At 42.1% G+C, this 19,277-nt stretch overlaps 1 protein-coding gene across 1 annotated transcript in view; it reads left to right on the top strand.

Annotated features, from left to right (window-relative positions):
- GABBR2 (gamma-aminobutyric acid type B receptor subunit 2) overlaps positions 1-19,277 on the top strand; it is a 291,693-nt gene that overhangs the window by 196,071 nt on the left and 76,345 nt on the right. The window contains exons 12-13 of the mRNA XM_083624623.1: positions 5,028-5,135; positions 10,677-10,799. Coding sequence (XP_083480749.1) covers positions 5,028-5,135; positions 10,677-10,799 — 231 coding nt within the window. The remainder of the gene's footprint in view (positions 1-5,027; positions 5,136-10,676; positions 10,800-19,277) is intronic.

Here is a 19,277-nt window from a genome sequence, read left to right as displayed (position 1 = left end):
GTATACATATGCCATAAGTATCTTTTTATAAAATCTTTCAAACCAATTCGGTGGGGGGAAATACATTAAGTTCAAAGTTTAAAAGCTGGCACAGTTAAAGTGCCTATGAGATGCTAGCATCCAAATGCCAAAATAAAGCAATTAATGCCCTCAATGCCCACAACCCTATACTCAGTGTGGCATGAAATTCCAAAAGGAACTGAGGACTCTACATATTTGAAAGAGGACACCTTCCTAACCATCAGGAGAATGTGGAAATATTAAGTATGCTTTATATTTGTGGGTAGGAGAGAGGAAATTAGATATCATATATTCATATAATATAATTTGTGGGCTTTAAATATGGCACACTGAAGTAATGGTTTTTATAACTTCTAGTTTGGGTGCATTGTTAAATGGTAGCTGCTGAATATCCAATTTGCATTCTCTTGCTTTTGGGTAATGGTCATTAAAAATTTTTCTTAACTTTAATATTAGTTCTGTACTTGAAGGAGAAGTTGTTGTTTTTGGGTTTTTTTGAGGGCGGAGAGGGTTGCTGTTGATTATACAGTGGTACCTCAGGTTAAGTACTTAATTCGTTCTGGAGGCCTGTTCTTAACCTGAAACTGTTCTTAACCTGAAGCACTACTTTAGCTAATGGGGCCTCCTGCTGCTGCCCCGCCACCAGAGCACGATTTGTGTTCTCATCCTGAAGCAAAGTTCTTAACCCGAGGTACTATTTCTGGGTTAGCGGAGTCTGTAACCTGAAGCGTATGTAACCTGAAGCGTATGTAACCCAAGGTACCACTGTACATGAACGACACTTGATATATCTGCCTTTGCAAAGCAATGTCTATTGAGATATTTGGTCATATTATGACTCTCTCAGCTGAATACGGCCTGCATAGCTAGGATTATAATGGCAATCATTATAACAAGACGACTTGGTTTCTTTGTGCAGCTCTTCCGCTGTTTGAACAGCACAATACAAAACATTTAACATTCCGCAGAAGACATAGCCCAACCACTAAAATCTTATTTGGCTTTTGTGCATATCTTTGCAGTTATAAGTACTAGAAGCTTGTTCTTTTCTTTTCTCTTTTGAGATGAAATTTGAGATTCCCTAGGAAGCTCAATTCTGTGCTCTTTCTACAGCTCTGGAAAACAGCAGTATGCCCACAACAAAGCTTATTTGTTTGTCTTTGTCCTCTACTGTATCATGCTTAGCCTCACATCCTTCATAAATAAGCATTCGGTGGTTATTGTTAATGTATTCTGTCTTGGATTATAAACTTTAAGGCTGCAGTTGGGTAATCAATTTAACTATGTACGTTACAGCAGGCATGCATTAAGGAGAAGAGCCTGCTAATCTTGTATGGTCATCCACTGAATTCCCAATAAAACTCTTTTTGCTTCCTTGCCATCACTGGTGGCCTACCTTTGAGTTGATGGTTCTCGCATCGTGTAAGCTTCCTTTGCACCAGTCAGGCACAGCCTCATTGGGGGTGGAGGGAATGAAGTAGCTTTGTGAATTAAACAGGGTTTACTGCTGCAACAGGAACCAGAGATGGAATTGTAGTCGTACCCATCTTTTGTGTGTGTCTTATGCCCTGCTGCTACTTCCCCTCAACTCAGGAGGCTCCTGTGTTCAAGGGATGATATACTGGGAAATTACAACATGTTTCCTTCTAAGCAACCCCAATGCTATCATTTGAAAATCAGTGTTTTAATTCTGTCTTAAGGGTCTGATATAATTCAAGGAGAAAGAGACAGATGTTCATTCAACCTGGCATGGCAATGACCAATCTAAAGCATCTATCCTTGTGATGAAGAGAACTTTCTCTTCTAGTTGAAAAAGTAGCTGCTGCCATGGAGCCACCATGTGCTGCATATATGCCAGTTGAGTGCTCACTCAGGAGCAACTTATGCTTGAGGCAGATAAGGAGACAACCAAATTTTCATGGCTTATTTAATCCTGTTGGGTTTAGGAATGGTCTTTGAGTACGTTTCTGAGCACTATTCAAAGTGTTGGTGCTGACCTTTAAAGCCCTAAATGGCCTCAACCCAGTATACCTGAAGGAGCATCTCCACCCCCATCATTCACTGAGGTCCAGCGCCGAGGGCCTTCTGGCGGTTCCCTCACTGCGAGAAGCGAGGTTACAGGGAACCAGGCAGAGGGCCTTCTCTGTAGTGGTGCCCACTCTGTGGAACGCCCTCCCATCAGATGTCAAGGAAATAAACAACTATCTGACTTTTAGAAGACATCTGAAGGCAGCCCTGTTTAGGGAAGTTTTTAATGTTTAAAGTTTTATTCTGTTTTTAATGTTCTGTTGAAAGCTGCTCAGAGTGGCTGGGGAAACCCAGCCAGATAGGCAGGGTAGAAATAATAATAATAATATTATTATTATTATTATTATTATTATTATTATTATTATTATTATTACCATTATTATGTGTACACAGTTTGACATTTTGCTGAGTCACTGCAAATGCTTACATCCTCACTATCACCAACTCACCAGTTTGTAATGCAATCTACTCTTAGGCTGTGGGTCAAAAACATGGCAGATTCTGGAAGGAATGACATGGCTGATTCAACAGGCAAATGTCCCAAATCCAGTATCTCAACACACTGCTGTAATTGAGCCTTTAACTGGATGCAGGGTTATAGCTTTGGAGTAAGAAGAGATTTCTAAATATGATACTGTTTTCAAAATCATTGGATTGAACTGAAGTTGCCAAATAACAGAGCACCCAGTCAAACTCTAGTTGCATCCAGTTAGTCATTCTTAACAACCAGATGTCCCAGATGGGGATGTGCATATCTCCTCTGAGGTTCACTCAATAAATTGCTTTCTTTCTTCCAATGATATTGTGATCATAACTTAGTATTATTATTAATAAGGAGCTCTGGTACGTGAGATGAAATTGATCTATTGAGGCTGCAGTCTACGTGCACTTACTTGGGAATAAGCCCCAATGAACATAGTAGGCGACTTACTTTTGCAGGGAAACACGTAGGGGATGGTTTTGCTGTTTGTAAGGTTAAATATTGTTTCTGCCACATGACTTCCTGGCTTCTTTTCTTTTCCCCCACCCTCTTTAGGCACCGACTGTGATGTTTGGAATTCACTTCCAGACACTTTACAGTTATTTCAAGCACCAAGAAAGAAGCAGTGTTTTATAACCCCGCTCCTTAATTTTAATACAGTATTGTATTTTGCAATTACAATAGCATAGGCCAAATTCAAAGAGGAAAGAAATGTTGGGACTGTAAATGCCTAAGTAAATCATGTAGAAATAAATATTTCAGCCAGGTTTAAAATACATGGGTGCATAATGTTGGCTTTGGTGAAGACACCCCTTTCTCATGATTGAAGAGTTTGTTTTTAGTAACCCAGTTAAGATTGTGCATATGTCTGACTCTTACTGTTTAATTCTAATATTTGTCTGATGCCTAGTTTTTCTACTTGGAACAATAGAGTTGTCTGTGGTGATTTGCCTTGTGAAAAGTGGAATACAAAAACTGCAGCATAAATGCTAATGATGCAGAGGTTTTTTGTGTGTATGTTTTTTAAACTGCATCATCAACATTGCCAGCTGAACACTCTGTCCCACATTCAAAATCTCTAGGACAAAAAAGGATACAATTTTTCATTGCTTTAGATTTCCGTCCTTCCTTTTTCTTCCCCTTGTCTGAAGCTAGCGCGCGCTCTCTCTCTCTCTCTCTCTCTCTCTCTCTCTCTCGTATAATTCTTCTTTACCATCATTTCATTTTATCTTTGTAAAGGCCTGCCATTTACAGATCTCTTTGATATCAGTAGAAGTTGAGGGAGCGCTCCTATGCACCAAAAGCTGGTGCGAAGTAAGCCGGGTGTAAGTTAAGCCAGAGCACAGTTACACCAGATCCAAACCCCATTCAGCAGTGGGGCTGCTACTCCTGGTCTGCCTAAGCCTGGAAGAGGGAAAAGAAGTATTTAAAATAATGTTAGGTTGTCAGGTCACATGACATAATTGAAGGGGTGCCTAATCTCTGCTCTCTAGTCCTACCCTACCACATCCCTAGAATGCTCCCTTCTGGGGAGTTACAGCAGCCTCAGCTTAGCTAGGATGAGCAAACGCTGGCTTAACTTTGACTGAGCTGAGCTTGGGTTAGATAACACTGGGTTGTATACATTTCCTACAAAAGAAACACAAAACTTTTGATTCCCGAGTATGCTAAAGCTATCCAATATTAGATGGTTGAATTGGAGTTCCAGGTTGCTCACCCTGGTGGATTTTGCCATAAGACTTCTCCTAAGGGTTTATACTTCTGCTGTTTTCATATTAGTGTGGGTTAAACCACAGAGCCTAGGACTTGCCGATCAGAAGGTCGGCGGTTTGAATCCCCGCGACAGGGTGAGCTCCCGTTGCTCGGTCCCTGCTCCTGCCAACCTAGCAGTTCAAAAGCACGTCAAAGTGCAAGTAGATAAATAGCTACCGCTCTGGCGGGAAGGTAAACGACGTTTCCGTGCGCTGCTCTGGTTTGCCAGAAACGGCTTAGTCATGCTGGCCACATGACCCGGAAGCTGTACACCGGGTCCCTCGGCCAATAAAGCGAGATGAGCGCTGCAACCCCAGAGTCGGTCACGACTGGACCCAATGGTCAGGGGTCCCTTTACCCTTTACCTTTAGGAACGCCCTAACCTTCCTCACTGGATTGCAACCCAACTCCTACTTTAAAAGATACATTTATTTATTACATTTTTATGCTCCCTGCCATGAATATCAAAACGTATCCATTATTTTCCTCTACGGGTTTGCAATTCTCGTTACACTTGGTTCATAGTTGATGTTTTTCTGCAGTCGTGAAAGTTTTGAACCTTGTTTGAAAGCAGAGCTGCCGTTTTTCCTATTTGGGGACTGTGGGCTTGGTGCTTAAAACCCTAAACCTGATATAAAGGAGTTATTCTTTTTTCCCTTAGTCTAACCCTAATGTATAAAGTTTTGTTAATAAAGTCAGATATGGGGAGGGGATAAACTGATTTTTTTTTATTTGTTTGTTTCAGGTCCGGACATGGATACTGACGGTGGGCTACACAACTGCATTTGGTGCAATGTTTGCAAAAACATGGAGAGTCCATGCAATATTCAAAAATGTAAAAATGAAGAAAAAGGTGAGTCTTTTTTTTTTTTTTAATCATATTTTCCTTCTCTCCTCTAGCCTTTTAGCTGACGATAGAAACACTGTATTGAAAACCTAGTAGGTGCATGCAGGATGTTTACATATTAAGAATTTCTATCATCTCAGACTAATAGCAAGACTGACAGCAAGATTCTGAGACCATACAGATCAAATATTTAATAGAGAGTGGAATATTTACAGAGAATATCTAAAAGAACATTGTAAAAACCTAAATTCTTTGGCAGGCCTAGACTGACCTCTGCATGAAATAAGAGAATTTTACAAAATTAACACAACTGAACAACCTAGGAGAGATAAAGTTAAGTGTGCAGCTAAACAATGTAACTTAGGAATCACAATGGGGGGATTGGAAGTCATGTTGGAATTCGTTATGTGTGAAATCAATAATAATAATAATAATAATAATAATAATAATAATAATAATAATAATAATTTATTACTTATACCCTGCCCATCTGGCTGGGTTTGCCCAGCCACTCTGGGCAGCTTCCAACAAGAGATTAATTTTTTTATTTTAATTTTTTCGTAATGAGTCTTGATTTTGGATTGCCTTTTGTTGATTGTGTTGCATTTTTTTGTTCGGTATTTGTTTTGTTTTGTTTTTAAAAACAATAAAGCATTACAAAAAGAATTTCTATCATCTCTGTGTTGCCTGTTTTCTTACTGGCAACTGTGCTGTGAAAGTTCATGGATTAGAAACTGTCATGTTGAGTGGCACTTAGCTTGGGGTAATAAGTATGATTTGGGGATGTTTTGTGATGGTGCTTTGATACTGTTCATCCACCTAGGTCCTAGTGGAATATTGTATGAACATTCGTTGTTCTGCTACAGGTGCCCAGTTCAATGATGCTCCATGGAATTGGGATCAACTTGATATTATCAATATTATTGGTTGAATTCTGATATTTTATCCATATGTGTTCTGCCTTTGGGTTGATATCAATAGTTAGTTCTTAGATGGAGAAGCCAGTTGTGTTATGTGCCACTGTAGTGCAGAGGTAGTTGGTCTGGATGTGATGTGCAATTGTGATAGATTCTGAATTTTAAATAACTTGTTCTGCCAGTATGGGTATAATATATGACTGCTGCTGTGCAGTTTGGTCCTGGGCATGTTGCCATTGTCCTCATTTTATGTAATCTAGCTGTCAGTCTACTCTGGGGCAAATCCTGATCTATGGATTGCCAACAGCCTTTGTCTCCTTTCATTTCACTTGTTGGCACTGCTTTTGTTGTCATGCATGGCACTGAGAAGATTTGGCCCTTAGCCAAAAAAGGAGGCTGTCAGTGTCCTTGCCAGGTCACAGGTTGAGGGACTGTAAATTCCATCTCTGGTGCTGGTAATGCAATGTGTTGAATTACTAGAAGCAGCCAAAATTGTGGAAATTATAGAGAAGCGAGCAAGCAGCATTTCCTGGCCTTCATGTAACATTCACCATAGACAAGTGGTTCACGTACGTCCAGGATTAAGTGTATATTGTGATGATGACATAGGATGTCCTACCGCAGCAGAGGCATTTTCTGTTTGTTAGAATAAATTTATTTCTTGTACATTCACATTCAGCTGAGATCCTACATATCAAAAGCCTTTATCAGTCCAAGATCTACCAGGTGTAAAATGAAGAGTAGACTGCTAGTAAATTTGAATGCCTGATATGTTACAAAAAGCTCAAGAAGCACAGCAAGGAGAAACAGTTTCTTGCTGTTGCGTCCTGACAATACATAGATTTGCTGGTTCAGACACAACGAGGCAGATGTTCACTCCAGTTGGATTTTGTGTGTGTGTCTGTGTGTGTGTGTGCAGTTCCCTGACTTTCTCAAGCAAGAACAAGTTTTGGAGTTTATGTGTGTAGTCTGGGGTTGTCAGCCTGGTCCCTACCGCCCACTAGTGGGCGTTTCAGAATTCTAGGTCGGCGGTAGGGGGTTCTATGGCACAAGCTGAATCCTCCTTCCATCGAGCACTGGTGGGCAGTAAGGAAATTTTACCATCAAGAAAGATGCATTAGTGGGTGGTAGGTATAAAAAGGTTGGCTACCCCTGGTGTAGATCATTCTCCTTATGAAGAAAGAGTACTGTATTGTAAAACTTTATGGTGTGATTGTGTGTGTATCAGCTTCCGAGGTTCCCCTTCTAAGCTTACTCTTCTTTTAGTGTCTCACAGACAGAGCCAGTCATCTCAACTTGACAGCTAGGTGCCTACATCTTGCTTCTTTCCCCTGGAATCAAGAGGGGAGGGGAGGCAAAGGGAGATTCTCTTTAAATCCGCTATTCTACTTTCCCTCAACCTAGTCACCGAAGAACATGAGAAAGGCCCTCTTGCAATTCAGTGAATCACAGGAGGAAACAATCACAGGGATGGGAACCTGTGGTTTTCCAGATGTTATTGGACTTAAACCTCTTCATCCTTCCCAGCTGTTGACTATGCTGGCTGGAGCTGATGGGATATGGGAGTCTATTACCATTTGGAGAGCCATAGGTTTGCCTTACCCGCTCTATTCCTGTTTTCCTTTAATTCTGAAGTTTTTTTAAATGTGAAATTGTAATTGTAAGCTGCCCTAAGCCTTGGGAATGCATGGGATAGAACAGGGATGTCCAACCGGTCGAGTCGATCGTGATCTACTGGTCGATCGCGGGGTGTCTTTGGTTGATCGCCAAAAAAAGCTCAACAACTTTGGTCAGTGCGGCGGGTAGACCAGTTTATTTATAGTGGGAGTAGATTGCTGTCTCTTGAAAGTTGGATAGTGCCTGGGGTAGAAGCATAAACAAAATTGGGATTCACCTGTTCTGTTGCAGGTATCCGCATCAATCCTTGACCTATCTCGAGGCCTCCAAGATTGCTTTCCATAGAAATTACAGTTGCTATGTGATCCTGGGTACAGGTGGCGTTGTGGTCTAAACCACTGAGCCTCTTGGGTTTGCTGATTGGAAGGTCGGCGGTTTGAATCTGCATAGCTCCTGTTGCTGTGTCCCAGCTTCTGCCAACCTAGCAGTTCAAAAGCACACCAGTGCAAATAGATAAATAGGTACCGCTGCAGTGGGAAGGTAAATGGTGTTTTCATGCGCTCTGGCTTCCGTCACAGTCCTCCGTGTACCAGTAGCGGTTTAGTCATGCTGGCCACATGACCCAGAAAGTTGTCTGTGGACAAACGCCAGCTCCCTCTGCCTGAAAAGCAAGATGAGTGCCACACCCCATAGTCGCCTTTGACTGGACTTAACCATCCAGGGGTCCTTTTCCTTTACCATTTTACCTGGGTGCACTCACTGCATATGGACTGGAGGATATAGTGGCTCTGTGCAATAAGACTCCAGGATCGGTTGGCAGGAACCAATCAATGGCATGAAACTAGGCATGGGGTCTGTAAGCAGATGCCAGGACCTAGCAAAACAATTGGACTCTGTTCCAGACATCCAGTGGATAGCCTGAAAGCTAATCAGATAAATTCACATTACTAGTGGATTGGAACTAACATGGTTCACTCATCTGTATTAATTTGACATTTGGCCTGTGCTGACTGTTGTACTCAAAGGTAACTGCCAGTGGTTTCAGTGGGACTGAATTTAAGATTGCAACCCCAAAAGCTTTATTAGCACTATGAAGCCAATCACTTTTATTCTTAAGAATAATATTGGATGTTTTCGTAGCTCTTTCTGATCTGCTAAATAAATAAACGGGGAAATGGGGTGTTTTGCAGAGGTAAAAATCTCCATGCTAAATAAAATGAGCACCACCAAGTGCACTATTAAGAGACCATCTGCTGAAAATGAACCAACATATGGCGATTTGCATTTCAATTTTTTCTAGCATTGTAGCTTACTTCAAAATAAGAAAAAAATAGAAACCTGCTTAAAATTATAATGAGGGAATTAGTAGTATATTAGCTGAATTTTCATAGCAAATCTGCCCTGTAGTGTATTGGGTTTGATATTATACAGCTTAGTTAGTGAAATTTGTATTTTAGTTAAAGGAGCAATGAGCAGGATAAAGTTTCTTTATTTTATGTCATAATCTGTTTATAGAGGTTGTCAACATGTGAACAAGAAGGATAAAATGGGTTGGAGCCAGACTGACGCTGGATCCACACCTACCAGGGAGTAAGTCCCATTGAAGCGAAGCAGAATTTGTTCAGTGTTGTAGCCCTGATTCATAAAAAGCAGCCCTTTGATCACCAATTTGCTGGCAAGAATGTAAGAGGCCAATTAAGTAGGCTCCACTGCGGCAGTGCTAAGCAAAGGGTGAAACAGTGCCACAATGTAAGGGCGGCACACAGGTGGAAATTATTCCATGGGAAATTAAACAGAGATAAACAGCACACTTCTTATGTGAAAATATTTCATTTTGGATACAGGTCCAGACTGTTAGCTGCATGTGGGTGGCGTTGAAACCAATAGGGCAAGTTAGTCATGACCTCATCCTATTTATTCCAATATGAACAAAGTACAACTAACTTAAACCAAATTCTAAACAGGCTTGATATTTTCTTCTTTGCTCCTTCAGCTAAAGTTCAGGTTCATTCTCTGGACCTCTCCTGCCTTGGTTACAGCAACCTTCTTTTGTCTTCCCTTTGTTGCCTCACCTTAATATAAGAATGGGGAGCCAGTGGCCCTCCAGATGTTGTTGAATGCCAACTCCCATCAGCTCCAACCAGCATAGCCAATGGTCAGGGATGATGGGAGCTGTAGTCCAGCAATATCTGGAGAGCCACCAGATGCAATAGGTTGATGAAGCTGGGCATTTGCTGGGGCCAGACACAGGCAAAGGACCCATCCTGCCACAAGAAATCATTTTCTGCTTTGTGCATAGGACATAAAGAAATGACTCTATGTCAGTCAGACCTTCCTGGCATATTGTACAAAGCAAGTCCTTGACCCTTGACAGTTGTTGGAGTGTCATAAAAGACTCTTAGGAGATGGGCTGAATAATGTCTCACATTGTATGAAGCACCCAGCACAAGGGAGGGTGCATCTCTGCCCCCACCCCAAGCCCTCTGAAAGGGAAGGAAAGCATTCTCTTATTTTGCTTCTGAAAAACTGACGTGCTGTTTCAGTGTTTAGAGATGGAACTGGATGATGCCACTATATATTTTCTGCCTTTCACTTTTTGGATTCAAAAAGTTGAATTGAGTCCATAACTATACCTTCTGCTGGAAGCTGTAACGAATGTGTTTCTGAGTTCCCTTAACTTGAACATGAAAAGCATTGGTGTGTGCATGTGTCTGTGAATGCAGAATATATATATATATATTTAATTCTGAGTATTATTGTCTGTTCCACTATCTTCATTCTGCATGATTTAGATGTTTGCGCTCTTCAGACAGCACCGGCGAGCAGGAAATGTAGCTTGCAAGATGACCTTTTCTTGTATTCCGGTATCACAAAGACCTTTTTTGGTGCATAATTAAAAAGCCTTGTTATCACTGTTACATACCTTTTATTTATGGCACTTAAGAAAGGCGCCACAGGAATCTCAGACTTATATGGGAATGCCCTCCTATGCTCTCTGCTTTTTTCTCCCCAGATCATTAAGGACCAAAAGCTTCTGGTAATAGTTGGGGGAATGCTGCTGATAGATCTTTGCATCTTGATTTGCTGGCAAGTAGTTGATCCCTTGAGGAGGACGGTGGAAAATTACAACATGGAGGTATGTCATCACAACTTCTACCATTTTCACATTTGATGTTGCAGTGCAAGACAGTGAATGAAAATATATTGAAAGAGGTCAGGCATGGGTTTTTCGAGTGGACTGGAAAGGAAAAATAATAATAATTCATGACAGAAGAAAATTGCATCTGCACTCTAAATACAGTCCTGCATCTCTGCCATGCTTAAGAGGTTTTAGATGCAGTAATGTTGTAAACACAGGGGAGTTCTCTGCTAAGAGTCTATAAGAGACGGTGTTGCAATAAATAATAGATTTTCAGACTCCATTAGGAGAATTCATGGGGAACTAATGCAAGCTAGACATAAAATGAAGACTTAAAATAAAGTCATCTGCTTAAAAAAAAAATCCCTATATGAAGAACTAAGCTTCCATTGCTATTGTGGATCTTTGGGTATTGTAATTGCAATATCCATGATTTTACTTGGCCTAGTTCACTTATGTATAATGTCTGGTCCTCTAATGTCATCTCCTGCAAAAGGTCACCCTGGAAATATAAAGGTCAAGGATGGCAGGCCTGGTAGCATGCTACTTGACTCATCAGACATTCTGGTTATATGTGATATATTCTCTGGAAGAAAAGTCTTCAGAAAGTAGAAGGTCTTGAAGGCAGGAGAAATGGAAACCTTTAGCGAAAGGGGTTCTCTGTGTACAGTTGCATCAATATGTTGGGGGGAAAAAATCTAAAATGGTTTTTCTGTTACAGTGTTTGCTTACAAGTGAGCAAAAATACCGTATTTTTTGCTCTATAAGACTCACTTTTTCCCTCCTAAAAAGTAAGGGGAAATGTGTGTGCGTCTTATGGAGCGAATGCAGGCTGCGCAGCTATCCCAGAAGCCAGAACAGCAAGAGGGATCGCTGCTTTCGCTGTGCAGCAATCTCTCTTGCTGTTCTGGCTTCTGAGATTCAGAATATTTTTTTTCTTGTTTTCCTCCTCCAAAAACTAGGTGTGTCTTATGGTCTGGTGCGTCTTACAGAGTGAAAAATATGGTAGTTTTTGCATCAACATAAGTGCTACCTTTTCTAACTTTGCTGTTTCCTATCTTCTACTATGTCACAATTCTTATCACATGGTAGCGAAGGTAGCAGGGTTCTGGTGCGGCAGCATTTACTATGGTTTGAAATGTGATTGTGTAGGTTTGGAGAGTCTCTGGTAGTTGTGGGAGATTGTGACTATTTTGATGCATGTAAGAGGCCACTCATTTCTTAGGAGCAGTTCCCTGTTTATGAAATGCCTTCCCTGGTGAGGCTTCTCTCACTGGCTCTAGCTCATGCTCTCGCTCTCATTATTAACATTCAGAAGGAATTTTAAAACATTCTTGTTCATCCAAGCATTTTATGGCTGAAATATAGTGTTCCTGGTGACCTTGAAATCAGTGGCTGTGAAGATATGAAACTGTTTTCAGGTGTTTGTACTTCATATTGTTTTGTTGCTTGCCATCCTGGGCTTGTTTGGGAGGAAAGGTGGGATATACACTTTGTAAATAAATGAATATTATCTTAGAATCTGCGGCAGAGCTAACCAACATAGTGCTGTCTCTGGCCATTGGTCATGCTGGTCAGAGCTGGAGAGAGCTGGAATCCCAACAAAATCTGGAGGGCACCATGTTGCCTATCCCTGATCTATGCAGTGTTCTCTGAATGACAACTTACATTGCTGATATAGAATCTGAGTGAGAGATGAGCAAGAGACCACTCCAAATAATTTTCTAGGATTGAGGAAGTAGCCAGACACTTGTTTTGAAATGTGCTTGCTTAATTGTACTTCATACTGTTGACAATAATCATGTTGCTATATTTCTAAACCAGAGATAGTTAACTTCTGTGTTCTTCTGGGTCACTTTGCCAAAGATGGGCAATACAATAAATAGTACAATAAAGTTGACATCTGCTAGCAGTAAAGATGGCTTATTCATGGAAGATGTACACTCAGCCAGGGGGTTTTTTTCATCTGGAACTCGCCAGAATCAGTTCTGGCACCTCTAAGGTGGGTGCCATTACCATTCTAAGAGAATGAGGGAGTTGTTCATGATGAGTTTGGGCAACTCATTGTCTCCTACAACTTGATTCCCCCCACCTTCCCCTTATGGATGAATGTGTTGCAGTGATTTGTGCAAGACCACTTACTGTATTACTGGCAGAATGGTATTGTGGGTATTCTCACTGGAGAGATAGCCTTTAAGGGAACTTCTTTGCATCCGTAACTGTTTCATACATGCAGTCAATATAAGTTCCTGTATAATAGTGCGATGATTTCAACCTATATTACTCACTTCGAAATCTGGTACTTTAATATCTTATCTTAAAGTAGGCCTTACCTCACCTGAATATTGAATCTCCTTAGACTGGCAGAACTCCTTTATCCCATCTGACTTTATAGCCGGATGAGGTAGCCATCTAATACAGGGGTCAGCAAACTTTTTCCACAGGGGGGCAGTCCACTGTCCCTCAGACCTTTTGGGGGGGGCTGGACCAGTGGCGTAGCGTGGGGGGTGCAGGGGGGCCGGCCGCACCGGGCGCAACATCTGGGGGTTAGGGGGCGCAAATCCACAGGTTAGGGGGCGCAAATCCACGGGTTAGGGGGCGCAAATTACTTACCTTGCCCCGGGTGCTGACAACCCACCCTACGCCACTGGGCTGGACTATATTTTGGAGGGGGGAAACCCCCCACCGACTCCCCCCTCCCTTCTCAACAGCACCAGACGAGCCCTGGTGACTGTTTACCAGTGCCTTGCGAGTGGCAGGGGCTGGCGGTTGCGGCAACGGAGGGATGATGAGCAGCGCAAAAGGGCTGGCTCCGCAGAGGGGCTGCTCTGCTTTAAATGGCACTCAGTCAACCGCAGCTCCTGTGCCTTGCGAGTGGCAGGGGCTGGTGGCGGAGGAACGATGAGCGGTGTGAAAGGGCTGGCCCCAGAGAGGGGCTGCTTAAAATGGCGCCCAGCCAACTGAGGCTCAACAAAGCCCAGCCCCCTTCCTCCTCTAGGCAGGGCTGGGAGAAGCCAGGCGGAGGGAGGGAGGAGGCGTCGCCATGGTGTGTGGGAGGGGGAAGGGATGGCGTGGCCCGAATGATCAGATTCCCCATGCCGATCCACACGGTGATTTCCGGACCGTCTGCGGTCCACATCCAGAAGGCAATTGAGCCGGATCCACGCCCCCCCCCCCCGGACCCATGTTCTAATGCATATCTGTCTGACAGCCAGCCTTGCAAGCTGTCAGTTCAATTCATGGCATGCCCCTGTTCAAACAGGCTCCTGCCACACACACATATATGCCAATGCCTGTCTTTGCCTCATAAGACTTCTCATTAGACAGCAAGCAGCTGTTTCTGCTGCTTGCGTAGGATCCTTCATCCACCCTTGCCTCTTGCATTCTACTGGCCTGTAGAATTTTTGGCACATCAAGCCCATACAGTACCTCACCACCAATGAATAGTGGTCTGTTGTGGGTTCGAAAGCCCTCTTGTTTTGCAATCCCAGGCAGGCAGCTAACACAAGCAGCTTTAGCAAGCATCCAGTATGATGAAGGGTCCCCAGTTGTGCACATAGTTCTCCCCATAGGTAGGGGGAAACATCATTTATTTAAAGGTAAAAGTCAAGGGACCCCTGATCATTAGGTCCAGTAATGACCGACTCTGGGGTTGCGGCGCTCATCTCGCTTTATTGGCTGAGGGAGCTGGCATACAGCTTCCAGGTCATGTGGTCAGCATGACTAAGCCGCTTCTGGCAAACCAGAGCAGCACACAGAAATGCCACTTACCTTCCCGCCGGAGCGGTACCTATTTATCTACTTGCACTTTGACGTGCTTTGGAACTGCTAGGTTGGCAGGAGCAGGGACCGAGCAACAGGAGCTCACCCCGCCACGGAGATTCGAACCGCCAACCTTCTGATCGGCAAGTCCTAGGCTCTGTGGTTTAACCCACCGTGCCACCCACGTCCCATTTAGTTGTTATTTATTTATTAAAATCATTTCTATTCTTCCTTTTTGCCCGACAAAATTACCTAAGCCAGTTTACAAGGTAAAAATAAATGAACTTCAGTCAGCTAAACCCAATAAAATCTGAGTCGAAACAAAGCAAGAGAGTATGTTGCATTTTTTGTCTAGAGGACCAAAGTCTTGCTGGAAGGAAAGGTCTTCAAATGATGACAAAGAAACGCCAGAGAGTGGCCAAATGTATCCTTCTGGAAAGGAAGTTCAAACCGAGTTGGCAAAGCTACAGAGAAGGAGACTCTTAATGTTCTCACCAGCTATATTTTGGACAGTCAAGGGACACAAAGGGAATGAACAGACAATGAACAGATTTTAAATGTTTAAAACAGGCATAGGGAACCCTGGGCCAAATTAGGCCTAACAGTGGCTCCTAGCTTGACCCTGAGGCCAAGCCATTCCCACCTGCCCCACACCTGAAGTCATATATGATGTCAGGGGTGGGGCAAGTAAGGGCACAACTGCAAGGGAATAAGCAGGAGTCTGAAGATGCCCTCCCAGGTGTCCCTTGGCAAGTGGGACTTGTATTCAGTATCTTTTAAATATGGTGCCAATCCAAGTCTTACTGAGGTTGGTTGCACTTTAAAAAATTATTTTACCACCACTGGTAAAATATTCATATTCATAAAACTGGTACATATTCATAAAACTGTCAATGTTTGCCTATTATTTTCACTAGATTCACTAGATTACAAGGTGAAGCATTAATCATTAGCAACTCGAGATAAATTAAAAACACAAACAAAACGATTCAAAGATATGGGCAATTAATCTGCTGAAGCCAGTGGCTGTAATACTCCCCTGAAGAATTCCTAGTGAGAATTATCACCTGTGTTACCAATAGGAGGGCCATCTTTCCATGTGTGTTTTTAGTGAATTTAGTTCACTTTTGTTCTGGAATTATTTTTTATTTTTTTAGTAACCGTTCCTGGCCATTTCCTTCTCTTATCATTTAAGGCAGGAAAAAACAGAATGACAGGAACTACATCTGTTGCTGCCCCATAGTCGCCAGCTGCTTCTGTTGATTTTGACTCAGTTACAAAACTGGGTTGTGAATGATTTACTAATCTTCCCCAGTCACTTGAGGGAAAGGACCTTCTCCTCCGATGTCTCTGTGCTATTAGTTTCCAGTTTAATCCCCCTCTTTCATTGCAAAACGTTGTGACGTGAACTTGGGACATAAACCAAGAGGATTAGAGGGATGTGGAAGTCTGAAGCGTCACTTAAAACATACTGATAATGCTGATAATCACATATCATTAGCCCATATAGATATTTGCTGTGATATGCGCATTGTGCACGCTCAGGACTGTGTAAAGTTTGACATCCAGCTCTACAGTTCTGTGATTCTGTCTTATGACAAGTGAGGAGAGAAAATGACGGGTACCCCCAAAAGTAATGTGCCCCCCACCACTTTAAGACTACAGCAGCAACCCCTGCTACTGACCCTGATATTAATATGGTAGTACTGTGTTTGTGGAAGGGACGTGGGTGGCGCTGTGGGTTAAACCACAGAGCCTAGGACTTGCTGATCAGAAGGTGAGCTGCCGTTGCTCGGTCCCTGCTCCTGCCAACCTAGCAGTTCCAAAGCACGTCAAAGTGCAAGTAGATAAATAGGTACCGCTCCAGCGGGAAGGTAAACGGCGTTTCCGTGCGCTACTCTGGTTCACCAGAAGCGGCTTAGTCATGCTGGCCACATGACCCGGAAGCTGTAAGCCGGCTCCCTCAGCCTGTAAAGCGAGATGAGCACTGCAACCCCAGAGTCGGTCACGACTGGACCTAATGGTCAGGGGTCCCTTTACTTTTACCTTTACTGTGTTTGTGGAATTTGCTACCCAGAGTCACCCATTTGGCACTGACTTGTGTTGTTCCTTTCCTTTCCTTTAGTGGTTTTTAATTTTATCTCTGGCATATTGGATTTTATTGTTTGCTGTAATTTGTTTGCTGACTTGAAGTTTTTATGGCATAAAGGGGGGGATAGTATATAAATCTCCTAAAAATAAATGAATACATAAATAACAAAAGACGCTATCTTTTGTGCAGACTCTTATCCATGCTACTTCTCGAAGTGAGAAAAACAATGTTTAAAATCCTTGCCATATGTGCACACCCCACCCCCACAAACAGACACAACAGTGTATATCCACTCACAATGTATTCTGCAGGTAAGCATTGTACAGACTGGGAGTTGTGAAGGCAAGTAAGGAAATTTAAAATTCATGTAGCATTGAGCTGTGGGGTTTACCCAGTTTTAACTACTTGGTGATATCACTGAGAGAAGTGAAGTAGCGGGGAGTGAATATTTGCCTATTCATTTGATAGAAGTGAATAGGCAAATATTTTTGCATCTGTCTAAAAACAAAAGAGGTATTTTTCAGTGCTAATGAAAGTGCACACAATTTTTAAAAAAACAACCCGTTTCTTCACAGCTATATGTAGTGTTAAAGCATCGGGGAATGTTATTTACCATTAACCAAACTCTCTTTTTAATGTAGTTTTTAGATCCATTTATAGGTCCTACTGCTTTCTGCCAACAGAAAATGCATTTAAAATTCCAGAATCACTCTTTTCTTTAATCTTTCCTGCACTTATTACCTGCCTCCCAGCTGCTGTTTTATCCACCTCTTTCCAGTGTTTCTCTTTTCACCTTGCTTTGCTTTGACAGCACACATATTTGTGTATCTGTTTGTGTTCCCGCAACTGTCTTCTGCACAAGATGTCTCTCTTGGAAAATAAGAGCATATGCTATTAGCATACCTTGGTTTCTTTCAACCCTTCCTTGGTATAAATAAATAAGCTCTGCCTGGATAGCTTGTCTGTAGGAGTTAGCAAGCTGGTCCCCAGATAATGATCTCAAGACTTAGAATGCACAACCTTTTTTCTAAAGTTGAGCAGCTCTGAGCCTGGTCAGTGCCTGGTTGGAAGAACAACTGTTAATGCTATTCCTTGTCTTCAGTTCCACAGTGGATGATAGATGGGATATGAACAAATAATAGCAGCGCTCATTAAAAATGATCACTCTGCATCCTACAGCCAGGTGTACACAATTATGGACAAAGGCATGCAACTAGACGCAGGGCTTTGTAGCTCAATGCTATTATGAGGAAAGGCTACAACATTTGGTGCATCTTAGGGGGGGGGAAATGTGAGTAGGATGGCTGTAAAGAAGTCTTGACAAGTTCATGGAAGATAAGAATATGAATAGCAATTAGCCATAATCAGCGGTGCTGCTAGGTAAATTTAGATCCCGGACTTAATGTTCTTATGGGAGACTTCATTTCGATGGTCATGTGTATTACTTCCATTGTGAAGCACACAATTAACCTTTCCCCACAGCTCCAATCCATACTTTGCAACTGCTTCTCATTTCTTATTAAGAAGGAAGAAAGGATGTTGTGGTGACCAGAATTGGCCCCAGCGTGCCCATGCCAGGCTAGATGTTGACAGTGGGCTTGTTTGTTATTGACTACATTCTCTCTTCTTCTTTTTTAACATAATTTATATTGATTTTTTCTGTATTTTATCTTAGTTCCATACGCATATTCACAACTTATATTATTTGCTCAAAATGAGCTTTGACTTCCTTCCGTCTCTCTTTCTGACATCCCTATGACATTTAACATATCTATTGCATTCTCATGATCACTTCTTTATCATATATTAACCTTAAGAAATCACATTCTTATTTATAAATCAGCATCATAATTCCTCATTACAAAACATATCACATTAATGCTACAAACGTTTTCATATAAATACAATTTTCTTTCAAATAACAAATAAATTTGCTCCAGTCCTTTTGGTATTTTTCTTCGGGTCGATTCCTAATTCTCCCCATCAGCTTTGCCAACTCCACAGATTCTACCATCTTAGTTCTCCAATCTTCCAATGTAGGGAGTTCTTGCTGTTTCCACCTTTGAGCCCGGAGAATTCTCGCTGCCGTTGTGCCATACGTAAATAAATTTACATCTTTTTTATGAATTTCTTCATTAATTATCCCTAATAAGAATGCCTCTGGTTTTTTGTCAAAATTATATTTTAGTATCTTTTTTAATTCATTGTAAATAATATCCAAAAAAACCTTAACTTTAGCACAGGTCCACCACATGTGTAGGAAGTTCCCTTCCTTTGCCCTACATCCCTTCCTTTGCCCTACATTTCCAACATAGTTTATCCTGGCACCTGTACATTTTTGCAAGCTTGACTATGTTCTCTGCTGATCTCTAGGTAGACTTTCAGGAATCTCTTTGGCTCTGAGGCTCTGAACCTTGGCCCCAAAGTCCAACTGCAGCTGTGCTATTGGCAGTGTTTCTCAAAATCATCCTTTAAGGGTCACTAATTTTTCCAAGGGTACATACGATTACTAGACCCTGCGCATTAATCAAAATAAAGACACAGATCTTCTCTGGCTTACAAGCAGCCTTAGCGCGCAACGGAAAGGAAGGGAAATGGTGAGAAAAAGTAGAGGAGTCTTA

Source organism: Podarcis filfolensis (genome assembly GCF_964270895.1).
Source record: "Podarcis filfolensis genome assembly, chromosome: 7".
Lineage (NCBI taxonomy): Eukaryota > Metazoa > Chordata > Lepidosauria > Squamata > Lacertidae > Podarcis > Podarcis filfolensis.
This window is presented reverse-complemented; position numbering and strand designations above follow the sequence as displayed.